Source organism: Malania oleifera, chromosome 7 (genome assembly GCF_029873635.1).
Source record: "Malania oleifera isolate guangnan ecotype guangnan chromosome 7, ASM2987363v1, whole genome shotgun sequence".
NCBI lineage: Eukaryota > Viridiplantae > Streptophyta > Magnoliopsida > Santalales > Ximeniaceae > Malania > Malania oleifera.
Window position 1 is genome coordinate 67,600,571 of NC_080423.1, and position 17,105 is coordinate 67,617,675.

The 17,105-nt window shown below is 34.3% G+C and overlaps 1 protein-coding gene across 1 annotated transcript; it reads left to right on the forward strand.

The window, feature by feature from the left end:
• The first annotated feature begins 5,168 nt into the window (after positions 1–5,168).
• Positions 5,169–11,763, forward strand: LOC131159983 (uncharacterized). The gene is made up of 5 exons (XM_058115243.1): positions 5,169–5,659; positions 9,112–9,224; positions 9,302–9,673; positions 10,183–10,912; positions 11,175–11,763. Exons 1-5 carry the CDS (start codon positions 5,434–5,436, stop codon positions 11,243–11,245), a joined length of 1,512 nt encoding a protein of 503 aa, XP_057971226.1. The 5' UTR covers positions 5,169–5,433; the 3' UTR covers positions 11,246–11,763.
• Positions 11,764–17,105: the final 5,342 nt, after the last annotated feature.

Below are 17,105 nucleotides of genomic sequence, written 5' to 3' on the forward strand. Positions count from 1 at the left end.
ATGATCTAATACTTGATTGATATATTATAATGCACTGATAATTGATTATTATATTGATCTTGAAAAATAAGCTTACATAATATTTGAAGATTTGTTTTTCAAAACATTGTTAAAAGTATGCTTATTTTAAGGGGGAGCCTTATCAAGGTTCACTCTCTTTTGCTCCTTATTTGTCATCATCAAAAAATGAGAGATTGTTGGCCTAACAAGACTTATGAATCTTATTTTGATAATAACAAATCAAGGAAATTTAACATGTTTTGATTAAAGTGATGATGTTTCAGGAATTAAGTATTAGAATTCAAGATCAAGAGTGCATTGATAGCCTACATTCCAAACAAGTGATCAAAAGAAAACTCAACATATCAAGTTTGTCAAATCTTATGAAAGCTTAAAAACTTCTGAAGCTTAAAGTCAAGATGGACTCAAAGCAAGATATACATGAAGACTTTTCACTTAGAGAGTTTAAGTCTTAAGGAAAGTCTTATATAAGCACTTCAATTTAAAATCAATACAGATGCTTTGAAACTCTTTAGTTATAATTATAGACCTAGAGACCTATTTTCAAAACCTTGGGAAACATATTTTTCAAATTTCAAATCAAATATTTCAAGATTAAAAGCTAAAAGAGTTTTCGGAAACAAAATCTTAAAAACAGTTAAAATGCATACTCAGGCAACTAACTAGGTTTCATCAGGCAACTGACAAATTATATGGTTTTTAAGAAAGGCAAAGAGAACTGTGACAGGCGCCTCACAAATTTTTTTCAGGCGACTGATAGAGCACTGAATTTTGAAATACGTTGAGTTTTTAACGTGACAGGCGATTGACACCTTTTGGTTAGGCAACTGATGTTCGTGTTTTTTGAAATAAAGCAGCGTTGAAAGTCTTCAAAATTGTTTGCTTGGGCTCCAAACTTTGTAAATACTTGGGAAATACTCCAAGTAAACTTGGGCAACAAGGAATTACTTTTAGAACTCTATAAATACATGGAAGACCAAAGGATTTCCATAACAACAACTACAAGCAATCAAGCAATCAAAGTCTCTAATTCTCAAAACTTTCTTGCTTACTCACTCTTGCTGAAGTTATACTGAATTCCTGCTGATACAACCACTTGGGTCTTGTGTTCTTACCAAGCTTCTTTCAATCTAAAGAAGAATCCAGTGTTTAATTTCTTGAGTTTTAAATTCATTCTTTATTGATATTTAAATTTGAAGTATATTAGTGCTCTAACTTGTGCTAATCAACTCTATTATGAGAGTGTCTATGTACACAAGAATTTGTTCTTATTTCTTGTTTTTTTTTTATACGGTTCAGGTTGTTGGATCGTTGTACCGAGTGTGGGGTATTGCTTGGAGAGGAGGGCTCTGTCCTATTGAAGGAGTGTTGTAAAGGTTTGCTCTGCCCGTAAAGGAGTGGTATAGTGGAATCCTTAAGTGTGTTACCTAAGGCGGGTATAGTCAAACCTCATAAAAACTCAATGTCATTATATTCCCTACTCTCTTTAAATTTCAGCACTTATAAACTGCGTGGTTGTGTACTTAATTTGCTGGGTATTAATTTATCTTTGGGAATTGCGGAAACCATAAGGGAGTACGTTCAATAATCAATATATTTGTTGGTTACATACTTAATTTAAGATACTTAATTGATACCAATATTTAAACTTTGGAAGCTTGGTTAGATTTTTTATTTTATTTCATATTCCAATATCAAGCTTACTTTATTGATTGGTTTGAGTTTTGGTTGTTACAGATCAATTGTACTTGTGAAATTGATTGTTGTGATTATAAAATAACTCAAATTGAAGAAGGGGTTAATACTTAATTAAAAGAACTTTTAAAATAAGAATTTAAAAAGAAAGTTTTAAAAACCCAATTCACCCCTCCCCCCCGCCGGGTTGGGAGTACACTTAGCTTTTCACTTTTGTCTTCTTATTAGTAAAATTTGAACAAAACTTCAAAGTTTTATACAAATACGTTATATATATATATAATGGTTATTTAACTTGCAAACATGTTGCTACTTGATTGTGTCATCCTTCTGTAACTCCTTGGAGTGTGATGATGATCATTAAGTCAAGATAATTGCCTTAAAAAAGAGGTGCCTAGGCAAGGTGAATCACGTGGTACCTAGTCACCCAAGTGACTACATGGAGAATTACCTAAAAGAGACATAAGTCAAACACTAAAGGCGAGACACAAATCAACTAAGCGATGGAATCCTTTATCATCCAATTTAGTCTCTTCCCTCTCTATATCTTTGTATTTTTTCTAATCTAGCCAAGTCTTTTCACCTCCCTCTTTTCTACCTTCTTCTACGATTTGTATGATTCTTACTATCACTATCCTTACACTTTTAATGAAAGTTGACATAATGAGTCCATTTACAATCAATCCACCATCTACCTATCTAAATCTACACCATCTTTTAAAAGGTGTTTGATTTTTTATTAAACATCTTTTTGTAACTCCTTCAAAGGACCCTTTATACCATCAATTAAAGAGGTGTAAGATAAGGTCATTATGTCGTAAAAGCCAATCAGACTTACCAATGCTCACTTGGCAATAATTCAACAATAAATGGCCATAGAAAGTGTTCGAACAGTTACACTTCTCATGAGGTGACAACACATTGAAAACAATCATGATCAATCTACAAATGAGATGAGATCTTGGATGGAGAGCATGCAAAGAGATATATGTTTGGTAATTCAAGATTGCCAATAGAAACGCCCATAAAAGCCTCCATTGTTATTTGCCCATGATTCTCTTGTAGGCATGGCCGAACCATCACTTATAGCTGCAATGATGGATTCGACCAACATATTCTTTTGTAGAAGGATGTTAGGGGGGGCGGGCCAGTCTCATTTGCGCCACAATCACCATATAGTCATGTCATTCATGATGACAAAGTTTGCCTCTTAAAAATTGCCTAGTTGTCTTAGTAACGAAGCAAATAGTCACAAATGTGAGCTATAAATATCACCTTTTTTTTTTTTTTTTCTAATGACACAATTTATGTGTGTTTTGTTGCCTAGTGATGGATGACACAAGGAAAAGACAAAATATTCCAAGTATGGATTGTCTAAGAAAGGAAGGGTATAACATTTTGTAATCAACTAAAACTAAGGTCATGACTTATTGTTGCTCATTTAAAAGCGTTATAACTAAATAAAGCAATCATGGGGGACATTTATTGTGTCATCCTTTTGCAACTTCTCAGAATGTGATGGTGATTGTTAAGCTAAGATAGTCACCTTAAGAAAGAGAACACCTAGGCAAGGTGAATCATATGTCGTGACTAAGTGGAGAATCACCTAAAAGAGGTGTTCGTCAAACACTAAAAGTAAGACACAATTTTCCTAAAAGATGAAAACGTTAATCACCTAGGCGATAGATAACATGGAGTCACCAAGAGAGGATGATCACATTAATCATCAGGCAACGATGGTTGCATATGACCCCCAGGGTGTGGTTCGGGTGGTAATACAAGTTGCGGGAATGCATCTCACAAGGCTAGGTGTTCAAACCCTCTCAAATTCATTTCCGCCCCTGGATTCCTGAAATTTACCTTCCTTTGGAGTTGTGGGGTCGACTTCAAGGGGCGCGGGATTAGTCACGTGGACTGTAAAACGAATACATGGAAACCCAGTGCGTAATCCAAAAAAAAAAAAAAAACGATGGTTGCATATGTCATCAATCGAAGTTTACCCATCATATATTGACAATGATGGTCGCCTAAGTTAGCAGGTAAAAGGTTGCTCATCATTAAGCAACAAGGGAGATAAGCATTGGGCAAATGTATCGACTATAATAAATTGGAATTTTAATGTTATGAATGATCCAAATTGATTAGATTTTAAATGTTTTACAAATTTCCTCTATTAATAGGATTTATTATTTTGAATTTATGTTTGTAATCATAGAATTAATGTATGTTTGACTCTAAAAGGGTATATAAATGCATGTAATGGTTATTATAAATGTATATCTTACTCGAAGAAACTAACATCATGCAATAGCCCCATGCTAAACAGGCCTACTCAGTGCGTTTTATCCATTTATCTCTTTCTTTATCAATTTCTCCTCTGTGTCTCTCCTCACCTCTTCCAAACAAACTTAACATCGAATAAAGAATTCTTGTTTGCTCTTCCAGTGATTAAAATAACTTTTTAGTAACTTTTGCTCTTTTGAACCAAAAAAAAAATGATAATACTATTAACTAATTTCATAAAGATTGGCTTGAACTTTGTTTTATATATATGTGTGTGTGTGTGTGTGTGTGTGTGAGAGAGAGAGAGAGAGAGAGAGAGAGAGAGAGAGAGAGAGAGAGAGAGAGTGAGAGAGAGAAATAATAAAAATGTATTTACTGAGTATTCTTTAACTATTTTAACAATTTTATCCTAAAACCCACCAATTTTTATATGATTTTACAAGAAGATGTTCTCTCTCAAACCATATTAAATTCAAAACTCTTAACCTTTCCTGTTTCATCACTCATGTTCTACCTTACTCCTCTTCCCTCATTTTTTTCTTTTTTTTTTTTTAAAAAAAAAAAACAATATTATTCGAGACCCTGTGAAGTTTGAACATGGACTAATATACCAAAATAATGACTCACCCCCTCTATTCTTCTCCACTTCCTTCACTATTCTTGATTACATCATTATGGGCACCGCTATCTATCACTATTGTCACTTACCATCACCTCTCACCATTGTTGATGCAAAGGTCATTATCCACCTTAGTCGACCATTATTTTTTAAAAAATAAAAATATTAGAAAAATTAAATTCAAATTGACTTATTCAAAAATATTGCTAAATTCAAAAATAAATAGTAAGACTTATTAGTTTTTAAAAAAAATAATAAAATAAAATCTTTTAAATTCAAGTTCTTGGATCTTAATTACCAAAAAGTGTCTAGTAATTTTTTGAATTCAAATCCATGTCCGGAGAGATAGTAAACTTCAATCGCTTTAGAAGGCAGGCAGAAAAACACTTGACAGAGAAGAAAACTACAGCTGGAGCAGGACTCCAACTTGACACCCTCGTTTCTCCCACTATTACTAAAACGCCCTCACTTTTTAATTCTACGATGATGTAGTGCGCAGGCGGTGCGCAGTTTAAAAAAACATCACCATCGTACCACTTCCCACTGTCCCACGCTACTGTTCAATTCCCTTCTTCAAAATTTAAAAATTAATAAATAAATTAAAAAAAAAAAAAAAAAAACGGATAAACCACCAAGGAAAAATGCCCCTTACCAGAGAGTGATTTGCAGAAGTTACTCCACTCTTCTCCTCCATCAAACCCTAAAAGTATTCTCTCCCTCTCTCTCTTCGCACTTTCGCTCTCCAGCAGACATCCATGGATGCCTCCGTACCGGCTACCGGTCATGGGGAATAGCGGAGTCGAGCCACATTTCCAATGGGCAAAGTCGAGGAAGAGCAGGCCCTCTCTTCAACGGTTGTTCGCTCCGAAGCGTCGGAGCAGAATGCAGAGAGCCGATGCGGGGTCCGCCGGTTCGTCGGGCTCAGATGCGTCTTTGCTCTGCTATTCTCCGTCGCTGTTTTGCTCTCCGCCGTCTTCTGGCTGCCTCCGTTTTTGCAAGACGCGGATCAGGGGAATCTGGATCTGGACTCCCGCTATCGAGGTGTGTTTCGGACTTCACGGAGTGATTTTATCCTCCTTTTGATTTTTTGGTTTCTGAGTACCAACATTATCAAATAGTAATGGATCTACTGTGCGAATGTTTACATGTTCTTATATCTATTGACATATCTAGGTTTGAAATTTTTTTTTTTATTTACGGGGTTTTCCTGTTGGTGGATCGATGATTATGTTAATTTTATTCTCTGTTTGTTTGCCGAGAAACTACAGTGAGAAAAAGGAAAATCGTATTGGGGTCTTGCGGGTTATGGGCGGCGGCTTTAACCCTTTAAATTTGCTATTTAGTATTCGGAGTGAAATTTGCAGATTTGTTAGTATAGATACAATTTTGGAAGACGTGCAATTTCGGAATTCTTAGGGTATTTCCAATTACAGTAGTTTTTCAGAGAAAGTCGCTGGTTGGTTTCTGGTAAACATTTTCTGTCTTGTGTTTTACCATTGGTCGCTTTTGTCTTCATGGGATAGCCTTAAAGTTTATTCGCTGTTGTTTGCCGACCTGATTTTGCTAATTGAAGGGCGAACTGCTGAAATTTTTTTGTAAAGAAATGTTGGGCACCTTTGTAGTCGTATTAAATTTTTTGTGAATTTATGAGGCATATAAACCTACACTTTAGTATTGTAAGCTGGATGACTGGACCATAATTATGGAAGTTTTTCAAGTTTAAAGTTTGATGTGCATAAATTTATTTGATTTTTATTTTAATTTTTATGCTTAATCTGTTATTGCTTGCTGGTTTTGCTTCTGCTAAAATTTGAAATTTGTTGCTATTTCTTAGCCTAACATAGTTATATTTAGCTTCATTTATGTCATTGCCACCTTCTTCATGTTTTGTTTAAAAGTGTATGAAGTTTCCATTTGAGTATACATTTCCTGTGTTTGAGGGAGCTGAGACAATCTTTGTTTTAGTACCCCCAGTTTATCTAGTTTAGGTAAATTTCAAGGTATCCTAATTCCCAACAATTCCTTGTGTCAAAGTGGAAGTTTATGCTGTCAATCTTGTGTTGCAGTTGGTCTGTAGTTTTATGTCCTTGAGAAGTTATTGTTGATCCCTATCCAATGGCAACTTTTCATTTAGTAACTTTATAGGTGACTAGTTGTATACTTCTTTGATAGTCCCCCGAGGTCAATGAGTCTAGGCTTGACACTGACATACAGGTAAAAGTATGTTGCAGTCTTAGCAAGGCACATTTTTAAAGCATCATGGTATAATTTGAATATAGTTATTGTATATTGATCAGCTCTTCTTGCATTTCTGAGTGTTTTGTTGGTCCTTTTAACCTTTGCACGCTTGATATCCTTCACTTAGGCAGGCAGCAGAGCTCACTTCTCACTTACTCTTTTGTTAAAACAAGTATTTTTTACCATACCTGTCATGGGGAGACAATTAGCTAGTTGGGGAGGAAGCTTGCTGGATTACAATATTTCTTGGAGTTTTTAAACTCATAGAAGCATCATAGGTTGCATGACACTTGATGGTTGGGTTTCCTTATACAAGGGCTTTAAATTCCTCTTAATGATTGTATCTTTGATGTAGGACTAATTGGAACACAGAAAACAAGCTTGAATGCTTTTGTGGATGGGCTTGGTTGTTCACCATTAAATGATGTTATATTTTATTTTGTCAATGCTGCCCTTTCACCTAACTTTTTATCCATTTCTTATGTGAAATAAAAGCTCTTTGTGTGACCCCCTGTGGATTCAAACTATCAACATTTTTATACCCAATATTGGTACATGCACACAAACAAATCTGTATTGGGGGTGTGGTGGAGCCTGTCCTTTCCCCTATTCATTAGTTGAGCATCCACTCCCGATATATGAAACCTTGTTGTTTCTAGATTTTCTTCCAGAATGGCTTCTTCTCATGTTTTATATATGAGAATAAATTAGTTTGGTCCTTCGAGATGATGTCAAAATCCAAAGAATTTTTCTCTGGTCTGAAAAATGAAATGGCATCTTCACCCCCAAAAAAAATAAAAATAAAAAAATACAATATGTCTAATTACCATATTGCTGCCTATGGTAGATCTAGAAGTTAAGGGAACAACAATTTTTACGGATAGAGTTTTTACTTCTCTTTTCTTTCCCATTCCCCTTTTTACCTCTTTCCTGTAGGCTTTCGGACAGCAGTTGTCTTCAACTTGTCATCCTGAGCATTGGTTTTAGTTTTAAATGCTTAAAATCAGATTAATCAATGTTTTGGGAGATATTAATTATTACATTGAATAGCAATTATATTCTCTATGGTGCATGAAACAGTTCTTGGCAGATTGTTCCAAAAATGTTTTCTTTTGTCTAGGCTTCATAAGCATTGTCTACATTTGGCACATATGTTTCGAAACATTTCCATATTTTTTGTTGTGGCAATTGATACTCTTTCCAGTTTTTCTACTGTGAAGAAGAAGAAGATACAGGGAAATGTATTAATTGTGATTAGTGATATTTCCTTGTGTTGCCGGGAAGCAGGATGGCCACTCCTATGCCTCTAGTATTTCTTCCTGAATTCTAACAAGAAACATTTATTTATTTTTTATTTATAATTTTCTTTTATTCTCCAGGAGTCAGCCCCCATGAGACCTATATTTTTGGACAGCTAGCCAACAGCCCAACAGCGCTGTGTAGGTATCATAATATGATAGGGCGAACGTCAATATCAAAGAATGCGCTTAGACAACTGAAAAATGAGGCTTATACTTTATTTTTTGATTTAATGCTGATTTGATGCTATTGCCTTGCACGAATGTTTATCTATAACTGAACCTATGGATTCCACAGATTGTTTTATTTTGTCCTTAATTACCATATAAATCACTCCACTGTTTCACAATGAGAACTTTATTTCATACATGCTCCCTTCTCCACTTGAAGGTTTACAGAATGTGTAGTTTTTTTTTTTTTTGGTTTGGGGGTTGAAAATTTGGCTGGGTAATAAATGTAAGGATGGGATTCTTTGTGCCCTTGTGGAGAAGATTAGTGAGCAGGATGTTGCTGCCAAAGGAATGGGACTGTGATTAGCTGATCTTTTGCGGTGGTTGGGGTGGGGGGGAGATGAAGTTCAATTGGATAGAGCTAGAAGAAAAGTGAATAAAGGTCAGCAGGAATTGGCGAGGCTTCTGAGTTCTGTCAATTATGAAGGGAAGGGTTTAAAGAGGGGTTTTCTTAGTTAGGGTTTGTTAGTTCTTTTTCCGTTTACTTTTATTTCCCTTCTGATTTTTTGGTTTTTTCCCATCTTCCATGAGGATATCTTGCTCCTACATTGTAATTTTCTCTCCTCTCTCTTAACATATTTCATTTGCAATGAAAAAAACGTAAATTTTTTATTTTTTATGCAACAAATATATCACGTTCTGATGCAGACACAATTCTTTTTTGTTTTTTGACAATGTCATTTTTCTGTGGATATTGAATGTAATTGACATTTTCTCATGTTACAGATCATGACATAGTAGCAAGTTTTAAAGTTGAAAAGCCAGTTTCTTTGCTGGAAGACAATATCTTGCAGCTCTTGAATGATATATCTGATGAGATAGGCGTTCTCACTACCAAAGTATCAGTCATCTCAGTACTTTTCCAATTAGTGTACATTATTTCCTGAATTTTCATCTAATCTCTTGTTTGAACCAGGTGGTAATTTTATCTCTAGAACCTTCAGTTGGATTGAACAGATCTGAAGTTGTGTTTGCAGTTGACCCTGATGCAAAATATTCAGAAGTATCTACGACTGCTCAAAGTTTGATTAGGTCCTCTTTTGAATCTCTGGTTATAAATCAATCAACTCTACGGTTGACTATGTCTTTGTTCGGGGAGCCGTTCCTTTTTGAGGTCCTAAAATTTCCAGGAGGTTTTACTGTGAGCCCTATACAGAGTGGATTTCTTCTGCAGAAAGTGCAAATCCTTTTCAATTTTACGTTGAACTTCTCTATCTATCAAATACAAGAAAATTTCAATGAATTGACAAGCCAGCTGAAATCAGGGTTACACCTAACTCCATATGAGGTTTGGCAATGAGTCTCTCTCTCTCTCTCTCTCTCTCTCTCTCTCTCTCTCTCTCTCTCTCTCTCTCTCTCTCTCTCTCTCTCTCTCTCTGTGCGTGTGCATGTGTTAAGGAGCATGCAAACCTTCTTTTTTGGGGGAAGGCACTTGGAAAAAGTTTCCTTTCAACATTGGTTCTCTGGTTTCTTGAACATCAATATTTAAAGACTAACCCTTTCTACCAATAGCATGGGTGCAAAGTGCATGTTGGGCGGCATGTGGCCGTAATTTTTGCAATCGTGTCTATTTTTTTCCTTTGTTTTGGGCGTTGGGGGGGAGGGGTGGGTCGGGATGAGTTTTCCTCTAGTATTGAGGATTATATTCATAATTTATAGTATTTTTTAGAAAATTTAGACTCCATTTTTGCAGTTTTCAGATGCTTGGAAACATGGTTTGCAATTTCCAGGAGTCTGGTAGTTTGACAACATTATTTTAGTAGCTGAATGTAATTGGCTTCATTTTGTACAATGCAGAACCTTTATATTAGCTTGACAAATTCCAAAGGTTCAACAGTGGCTCCCCCTACTACTGTTCAGTCATCAGTTTTACTTGCAATCGGGAATACACCCTCATTGCCAAGATTGAAGCAATTGGCTCAAACCATAACAGGTTCTCATGCAAGAAACCTTGGCCTGAATAACACGGTATTTGGTAGAGTTAAACAAGTTCGGCTTTCTTCTATTCTGCAACATTCCCTTCATGGTGGTGATGGCAGTGTGCCTACTCCAGCTCCTTCACCTCATTCCCACCATCATCACCACCACCATCATCACCACCACCACCATCATCACCATGATGCCCATCCTGCTCCTGCAATTGCACCTGCAGTTGCCAGTGCCCCTGCAACTGAGAAAGGTTCACATGCACCTGGAAGAATTTCACCTTCACCTAAAAGCAGTTCTGCTCCTGAGAATAGTAATGAGGCAAGGCCTCCTGATTGCCGAAATGGGCATAAAAGGCCTACAGGGAAGACCAAAAGGCATCCTTTTTTAGCCCCTACTGTTGCTCCTATGATTTCTCCACAGCATTCTGCGGCATCGCCACATCTGCAAGTAGTCACACCATCTCCTGCTTCCCATCCAAAACATGTATCAGGTCCCTTGCCTAATGTAGTTTTTGCTCGAGTTCCACCCCCATCAAAGAGCAAAGATGATGCAGAATCACCTGACATAATGTCGTCAGTTCCACCGACTCCATCTTCGTGTGAGTATATGAAAAACCTAAAGATTTTCTCTTTAAATTGAAGCTAGAATTGTTATTGTACATCTGAGGCAGTCTGCTTTTATAATGTCATGCAGTGTATGTTTAGTTTATTTGTACGATATTGTCCAGTTCAGGTGCATGTTGGAAAATTTTTTAAGTGCCCTATCTTTGTTTTAGCTGCTTGAACTCTTGAAATTTAATTCTGAAAGTTGTATTGTTTTGGTATGATTCAATTTCTTTATGTCAATATACTTGTCTGCAGCTTGTGCAGGTCGTCTTCCCCCATGTCAATGGGCATTTCCACTGTTTCTAGCTCTTCTATTACGTCTATAGCAACAGCAGAAAAAGCAAGATATTCAGCTTTCTAGATAAAAGGCACTTCTTCTGTATTCAATGAAGGACTTCTTTGGATCACTCAGCTCGAAATGAACAAGACAAACCAGGGAGGTTTGCTGTGGGAGCTGCGCAAAAGAGCTTCCCTTGCATCCATCCGAGTGGATATATGTTGTTTTTGTGCATGTATATATTCGATTAAAATTCAGTTGGCAGATGAGTTTTCAGGTCAAAGTCACAGAGGTGGCAGGCCCTTGATGACATCTATTGCCGCTGTTTCGTGTATGATTTCGCTTATGCAGAAATGTTGTAAGGAGGTATAAAAATTAAAACAAAAAAAAAAAAAAACCAAAAGCCAAAAAACCGAAGAAAAAAAAAACGCGAAATGTATCACATATTTTTGTTTATCAGCTCAAGCTCACCATGTATTTTTTTCTTTTTTTTCTCCCCTTAGATACCCGTTTATTGAATGTGCCTTTTTCATTTCTGTTTATTTGATCTGCTGAATATTTTTAAAATTTTGCCATTCTGTTGGTTTGGTGACCCTGTGATTGCATAGTTTTAGAGTTTGGAGTTCTGGACAGGTTGGTCTCCTGCTGGTCTGTCTAGCTAGATGAGTTCCGGGCAGGGGGTAGATGTCATCCCAGCAACAAAGCAAAGGGGAGAGAGCTGAAGATTTCAAACTTCGTCTAATTTGTGTAGACTTCAAGTTTCTTTTAAATATTTTTGCAAGAGCGAAAGCAGCATGCCAGTGTATCAGCATGATCTCTAAAATAATCTTTTAAGAATGTGTATGTTTGTCTTTCCTTACCTATTTTTATTCGCTTCAATCTCAAAAAAAGCAAAAATTTAAATCTATTCCGGGATGCATATAACCAAGGTTGTATGCAACTTGAGGCCTTTTAAAGTTGTAGTCTGTATCTTGAGTGAGGCCTTGTAAAGTTGTCTGTAGTTTTCGAAAAATGATTTGACATACTCATTGCCACTGACTATAGGCTCTGTTTGGTAACATAGAATTCCAAATTTGAATTTGGATTTTTGCATATTTGAGCAAAGCGTTAGAGAGTTGTTTTGGCCTTTCTATTTTGAAGCTAAACTATTTTTGTTTAAACAAAGCTTAAAAAAGAGGTCTCCTAGCAGTAGCTCTTAACAGCAGCAAACCAGTTCCAATGGCTTAAACAGGTAGTACCTAGCAGGACAGAGGCAAACTTTTTAATGTAAATGTTTGGAATCTTTACAGCTTATGTTTGGATCTCAAAGTGGCATGAAATAAGAATGAAAAAGAAAGAGAGGGAAAAACAAAAGGATTCTCCACAATGGAAATTTTTTGTTTGGTATCAAGGAAAATATATATGGAAATTATATCATCTACTAACGTTATTTAAATCAATTACTCATTTTTTTTCAAAATTTATTAATTAATTTATATAAAAATTACAAAAACAATTTCAGTTAGAATTATACTTAAAAAATAAAATGCATATGAACTTTAACGTTTTCACAATTTCAATGAAAAAATTATGCTATTCTTTATGCGTAAAGTAATGAAATTCAATTATTAACTTGGAACAAGAATAATTTACAAATCATTCACTCCACTAAAAGAAACACAATATCTAATTCACCTTATTTAAACAAAAGAATTCAAGCAAAAGCTACCCTCATAATAGGAATCCAACAATACAAAGGAAAGAAGAAGCATTCTTCTTCACTTTGATTGTGTGAATATTAATCCTCAAAAAAAAAAAAAGACTCAAATTCAACTGGACAAGCTACAAATGCTTGAGTAGTTATTTCTTACTCAATAAGACTATGATCAACTTCATACAAGATATATCACTCACGCCATCAATTTTTACAATCTCATTGAGCCATTGCTCTTAATTAGTATAGGTTAAAGGGTTGCTGGCATCTAGTACAGTGGCACCTGCATCCAAACCTGCATTGATAATCTTCATATCTTCACTCACAACTTCAACAAGTTTATTGATTTTTTATTTTCCCATTTGATCCCTTCAATTAGTTGGTTCAATGCAGACCTTGACACAACTCTTGATGAGATGCAGCATCATCATTTAAGTCATCTTAGATGTCAACTCCATTCCAATGAAATCATATTATTCTTCATTATTAATTGCGTGTTCAAGGGATTTGGCATGAGTAGTATTTACATCAATTTTATTTTGTTCCTTAACCTATTGAAATTGCCTTTGCTTTTTTTAAAAAAAGTACAACTTCTAGTAGTTTCGATCTTTTTCAAATATTTCATCCCGTGGTTCAAAATTTATAATAGGTGGATGCCAAAGCTAAGAAGTCTTTAGCTTAGCTCATATGAAAAATGGTAGCTTAAATAATGAACTAAATAAAAGAAAATCTACATAAGAATAATAACTGTCAAATCATGCATAGTGTCAAATATAATAGCAATTAGATAGATCGGTACTAACAACTTTATACCTAATCTATGTATAACAAAATCATTATGCACCTTTGAAGGATATGGTATAGTTAATTATCTTAGTTTTGAAACTTAGATAAGACTTGCTGATCTAATCGAGTTCGACCCAACCCCATGACTAGCCTAGTTGGGTGAGGCTTGAAATCCCATAAATGATGAGAATCAATGCAAATGAACTGGCTCAAACAGAGGCATATCGGTGCAAATCGGACCAATCGGTTTAATTCTTAGAAGGCATTTGTTTCGCAACATCTTTCAACATTCTTAGGAATGTCAACCTATAGCATTTTATTCTCACATTTGTTTGAGTTTGAGAATCTACATGGCGGACATATTCACATTCCTCGGAATGTAATGTTTCCATGAAACATGGACATCCTATTCCCACCTTCTCTCTGGTAAGTTTTATGGAAATCTTATTCTCATAGTAATCTTACTTTTTGGACCAAATTGTTTTCATTATTTTGACTATGGGACAGTAATACCCTTATAATGGCCATGCTCTATTATTAGATTTAAAATAATAAATTACTAATAAACTAAAAAAAAAAAAGTATAAATATCAATTATTTTAATTGGAAAGTATACATAATATGTTAGTTAAAGATATTAATTGTAAGATTTTAATTAAATTAAATTAATTATTAATTTGGAAATATTGAAGATTTTAAGTAGAAAACATTAAAATGGAAATTAAAAATATTGATTAACATAAAATTTAATAAATTTTTAATCAAACATATTAAAAATTTTAATTACAATATTAATAAAGAAAGTTTAATTAATTTTTAAATTATACAATATTTGAAATTTCTATTGAGAGTGTTAATATTTATGTTAATTGACTTTTTAATTGACATTTGTAATTTATTAAATAAAAGTAATATTATTATTTTATAACAATTAATATGATAGTTGATAATTAGACATTTTACTGCCCTCGATTATTTTAGCTAATCGATTATTAAGTATTAAACACCCATTTCTAGAAAAAAAAAAAAATTCTTTTAAATTCACAATGAGATCCTATTCACCCCACCAAAACTCATAGCCAAAAATATTAATAGCCATGGAGGGAGAAAAGAAAGAGATTGATTGAAAGAAGGAGAATTTAGGGTGAGCTACATATAAGTTTGGGGGAATGGGAATTGCAAAAATATTAGGAGACTATTGATACAATAATCAAGTGAACATGAAGGAATGACATTCAATTTTGACTTTTTCAGATATGCGAGATTATAAATTTTTATGAATTTATAATGAAAGATAGAATTGAAAATTTTTATTTTTGTTGATTTTATGTTTAGGAGTAGCTTAAATTAAAAATGCATGTCTATACCTAATAAGTTGTTATGCGATCTAACACACAAAGTATTATAAAAAAAAAGTCAAAGGTAATATTGAATAAATTAGTCATACCATGAGCTAGGAATAATATTAAAAAGTTTAAAAATAGTTTTTAAGTCATACTTTTGAGCTATAGAATATTGGAATAATATTTAGTTTACAAATTAAAAATGCTACTTGTGTCAATAGTTAAACATTTAAGTAAATTGTGATTCATTAACTAAAATATTGATAGTTGCTTGTTTTTTTTTTTTTTTTACATAATGATGCCTAGATATAATCTTTTTTTCTAATTCAAATAAACTTGACCTTATTATGTAGAGGGTACTTCTAAGTCTATGAAAATGTATAGGATCTACTAAGTTTTCAACAACCGGTTTTATTTTCCATGTTCAATTTTTCAAAGTTACAGAAAATAACATTGTTTTTTTAGTTTTCCAACTTTATACAGAGAACTTGAAAAAAAAAAAAACTAATGATGTTTTCTAGTTACTTTTTAACACAAATGTTAAATATGGCATTTTTATAATCATTTGAAAAATAAAAGGTGAAAAATAAAACATAAAAATATTAAACATTCTCTTGCCTATTCTACTTTTTTTTTTTTTTTGGGATTTACTAATTTATTTGGCTTTTGATATTGATAATTTTATTTTTTTTTAAACCAAATGTTCTTTCTTTTTGTTGGTTCAAGTCGTAACATATTTAAAATAATCTTTCAAATGCATTTATATAATTTCGTTGAATATAGCATAGTGTCACGGACCCCCAAATTAGACTCAACTAAGGGGTTGTGCAGCACTCATCGAGTCTCACCCTCAACAGAGTCAGCCAACAATTATACGTTCAAACCAGTAAACATGAGCATTAGATAAGTTTCGAAAGACAATCATAACCATGAGAATATTAGTTCCAACAATAATGAATCATGAAGGCGAGAGACATTCATACTCAATGACCGGTGGAACTATTTATTTTATTCAATTAGTAGGACAACCATACAAGTCATAATCCAAGTAATTCGATGTCTAGTATAAAATCCCTGAAAAATACATTTAGAGCCATCTCTGTTCCCATTTAACTCACTTTACATTGTCAACCCCTAACACTCCCCCACTCACTCTATCAACGCCCTCGTCGATTTGTTGTAAGAAGTCTTCAGATTCTGTTGTTGTCTTGAAGTTCATAAAATCTTGAATCTTCTATATGGCATGCTACTAGATGTTTTCTGTCAACTCTCACCTGTTTTTATTGGCGACCTTTGTAGTTGATTACATATATGCAAGGTATGCTCTACATATTTGGTCTCTTTCCTCTGTACGGCTTATCCACTGTGCGAGGTAACTGCGACTACTAACTTATAATGAGCTGCAAAAGACTCTTGTTGGTTGTTGAGCTCTTTTGAGCATTGAAATAGAACTGAGTCATATCAAGTGTTTGCACACAATTCTTTGTTTTGTCAAATGAGTAGTTTCCTCAAGATTAATTTGCCAGAGCGTGCAACGTTCACCCTGCTTACCCTTTAGCACTTGGAGTGACACCCTACCTATGCTTCTCGGGCACTTGGCGTGGCATCCTACCAACTTTCCTGGGTGCTTGGTGTGAACCATTACCCTTTCTCTACAAAGTTTAACTGTGATTAACTACTACTTTTCACACTAAAAAAAAAAAAAAAAGCTATCTATAAATAAAATAATTTTATTGAGCATACACATTGCCCAAAGCGCATGTATTGAAGAATTTCTAAATGAAAAAATATTCAAAATTATATTGAACAAAATAATATAAATAATTACACTTTGAATGAGTATGTAGTGAAGAAAAAAGGGATGGTTTGAAAATAACTTAGAAAAAACTTCAAAAGCGATGTGTCGTTATTTTCGAGAGGGGTAAGCATCTCACCCTTACTATCACTTTTCTATTATTTTTACAACCTATAGCCTCCCACAGTTCCTAAGTTAGGCATCAGAGTGGTCCCCCAAAGTAAATCTTGGGTCCTCCAAGTCATCTACGTTTGATTCTTTTTCGGTGGCCGCAGTCAAACGATGATCCACA

Coding starts and splice junctions, on each gene's coding strand:
- LOC131159983 (XM_058115243.1), top strand. CDS start 5,434: ATGGGCAAAGTCGAGGAAGAGCAGGCCCTCTCTTCAACGGTTGTTCGC. Junction 5,660..9,111: donor TCTGGACTCCCGCTATCGAG/GTGTGTTTCGGA, acceptor CTCATGTTACAG/ATCATGACATAGTAGCAAGT. Junction 9,674..10,182: donor TACACCTAACTCCATATGAG/GTTTGGCAATGA, acceptor TGTACAATGCAG/AACCTTTATATTAGCTTGAC.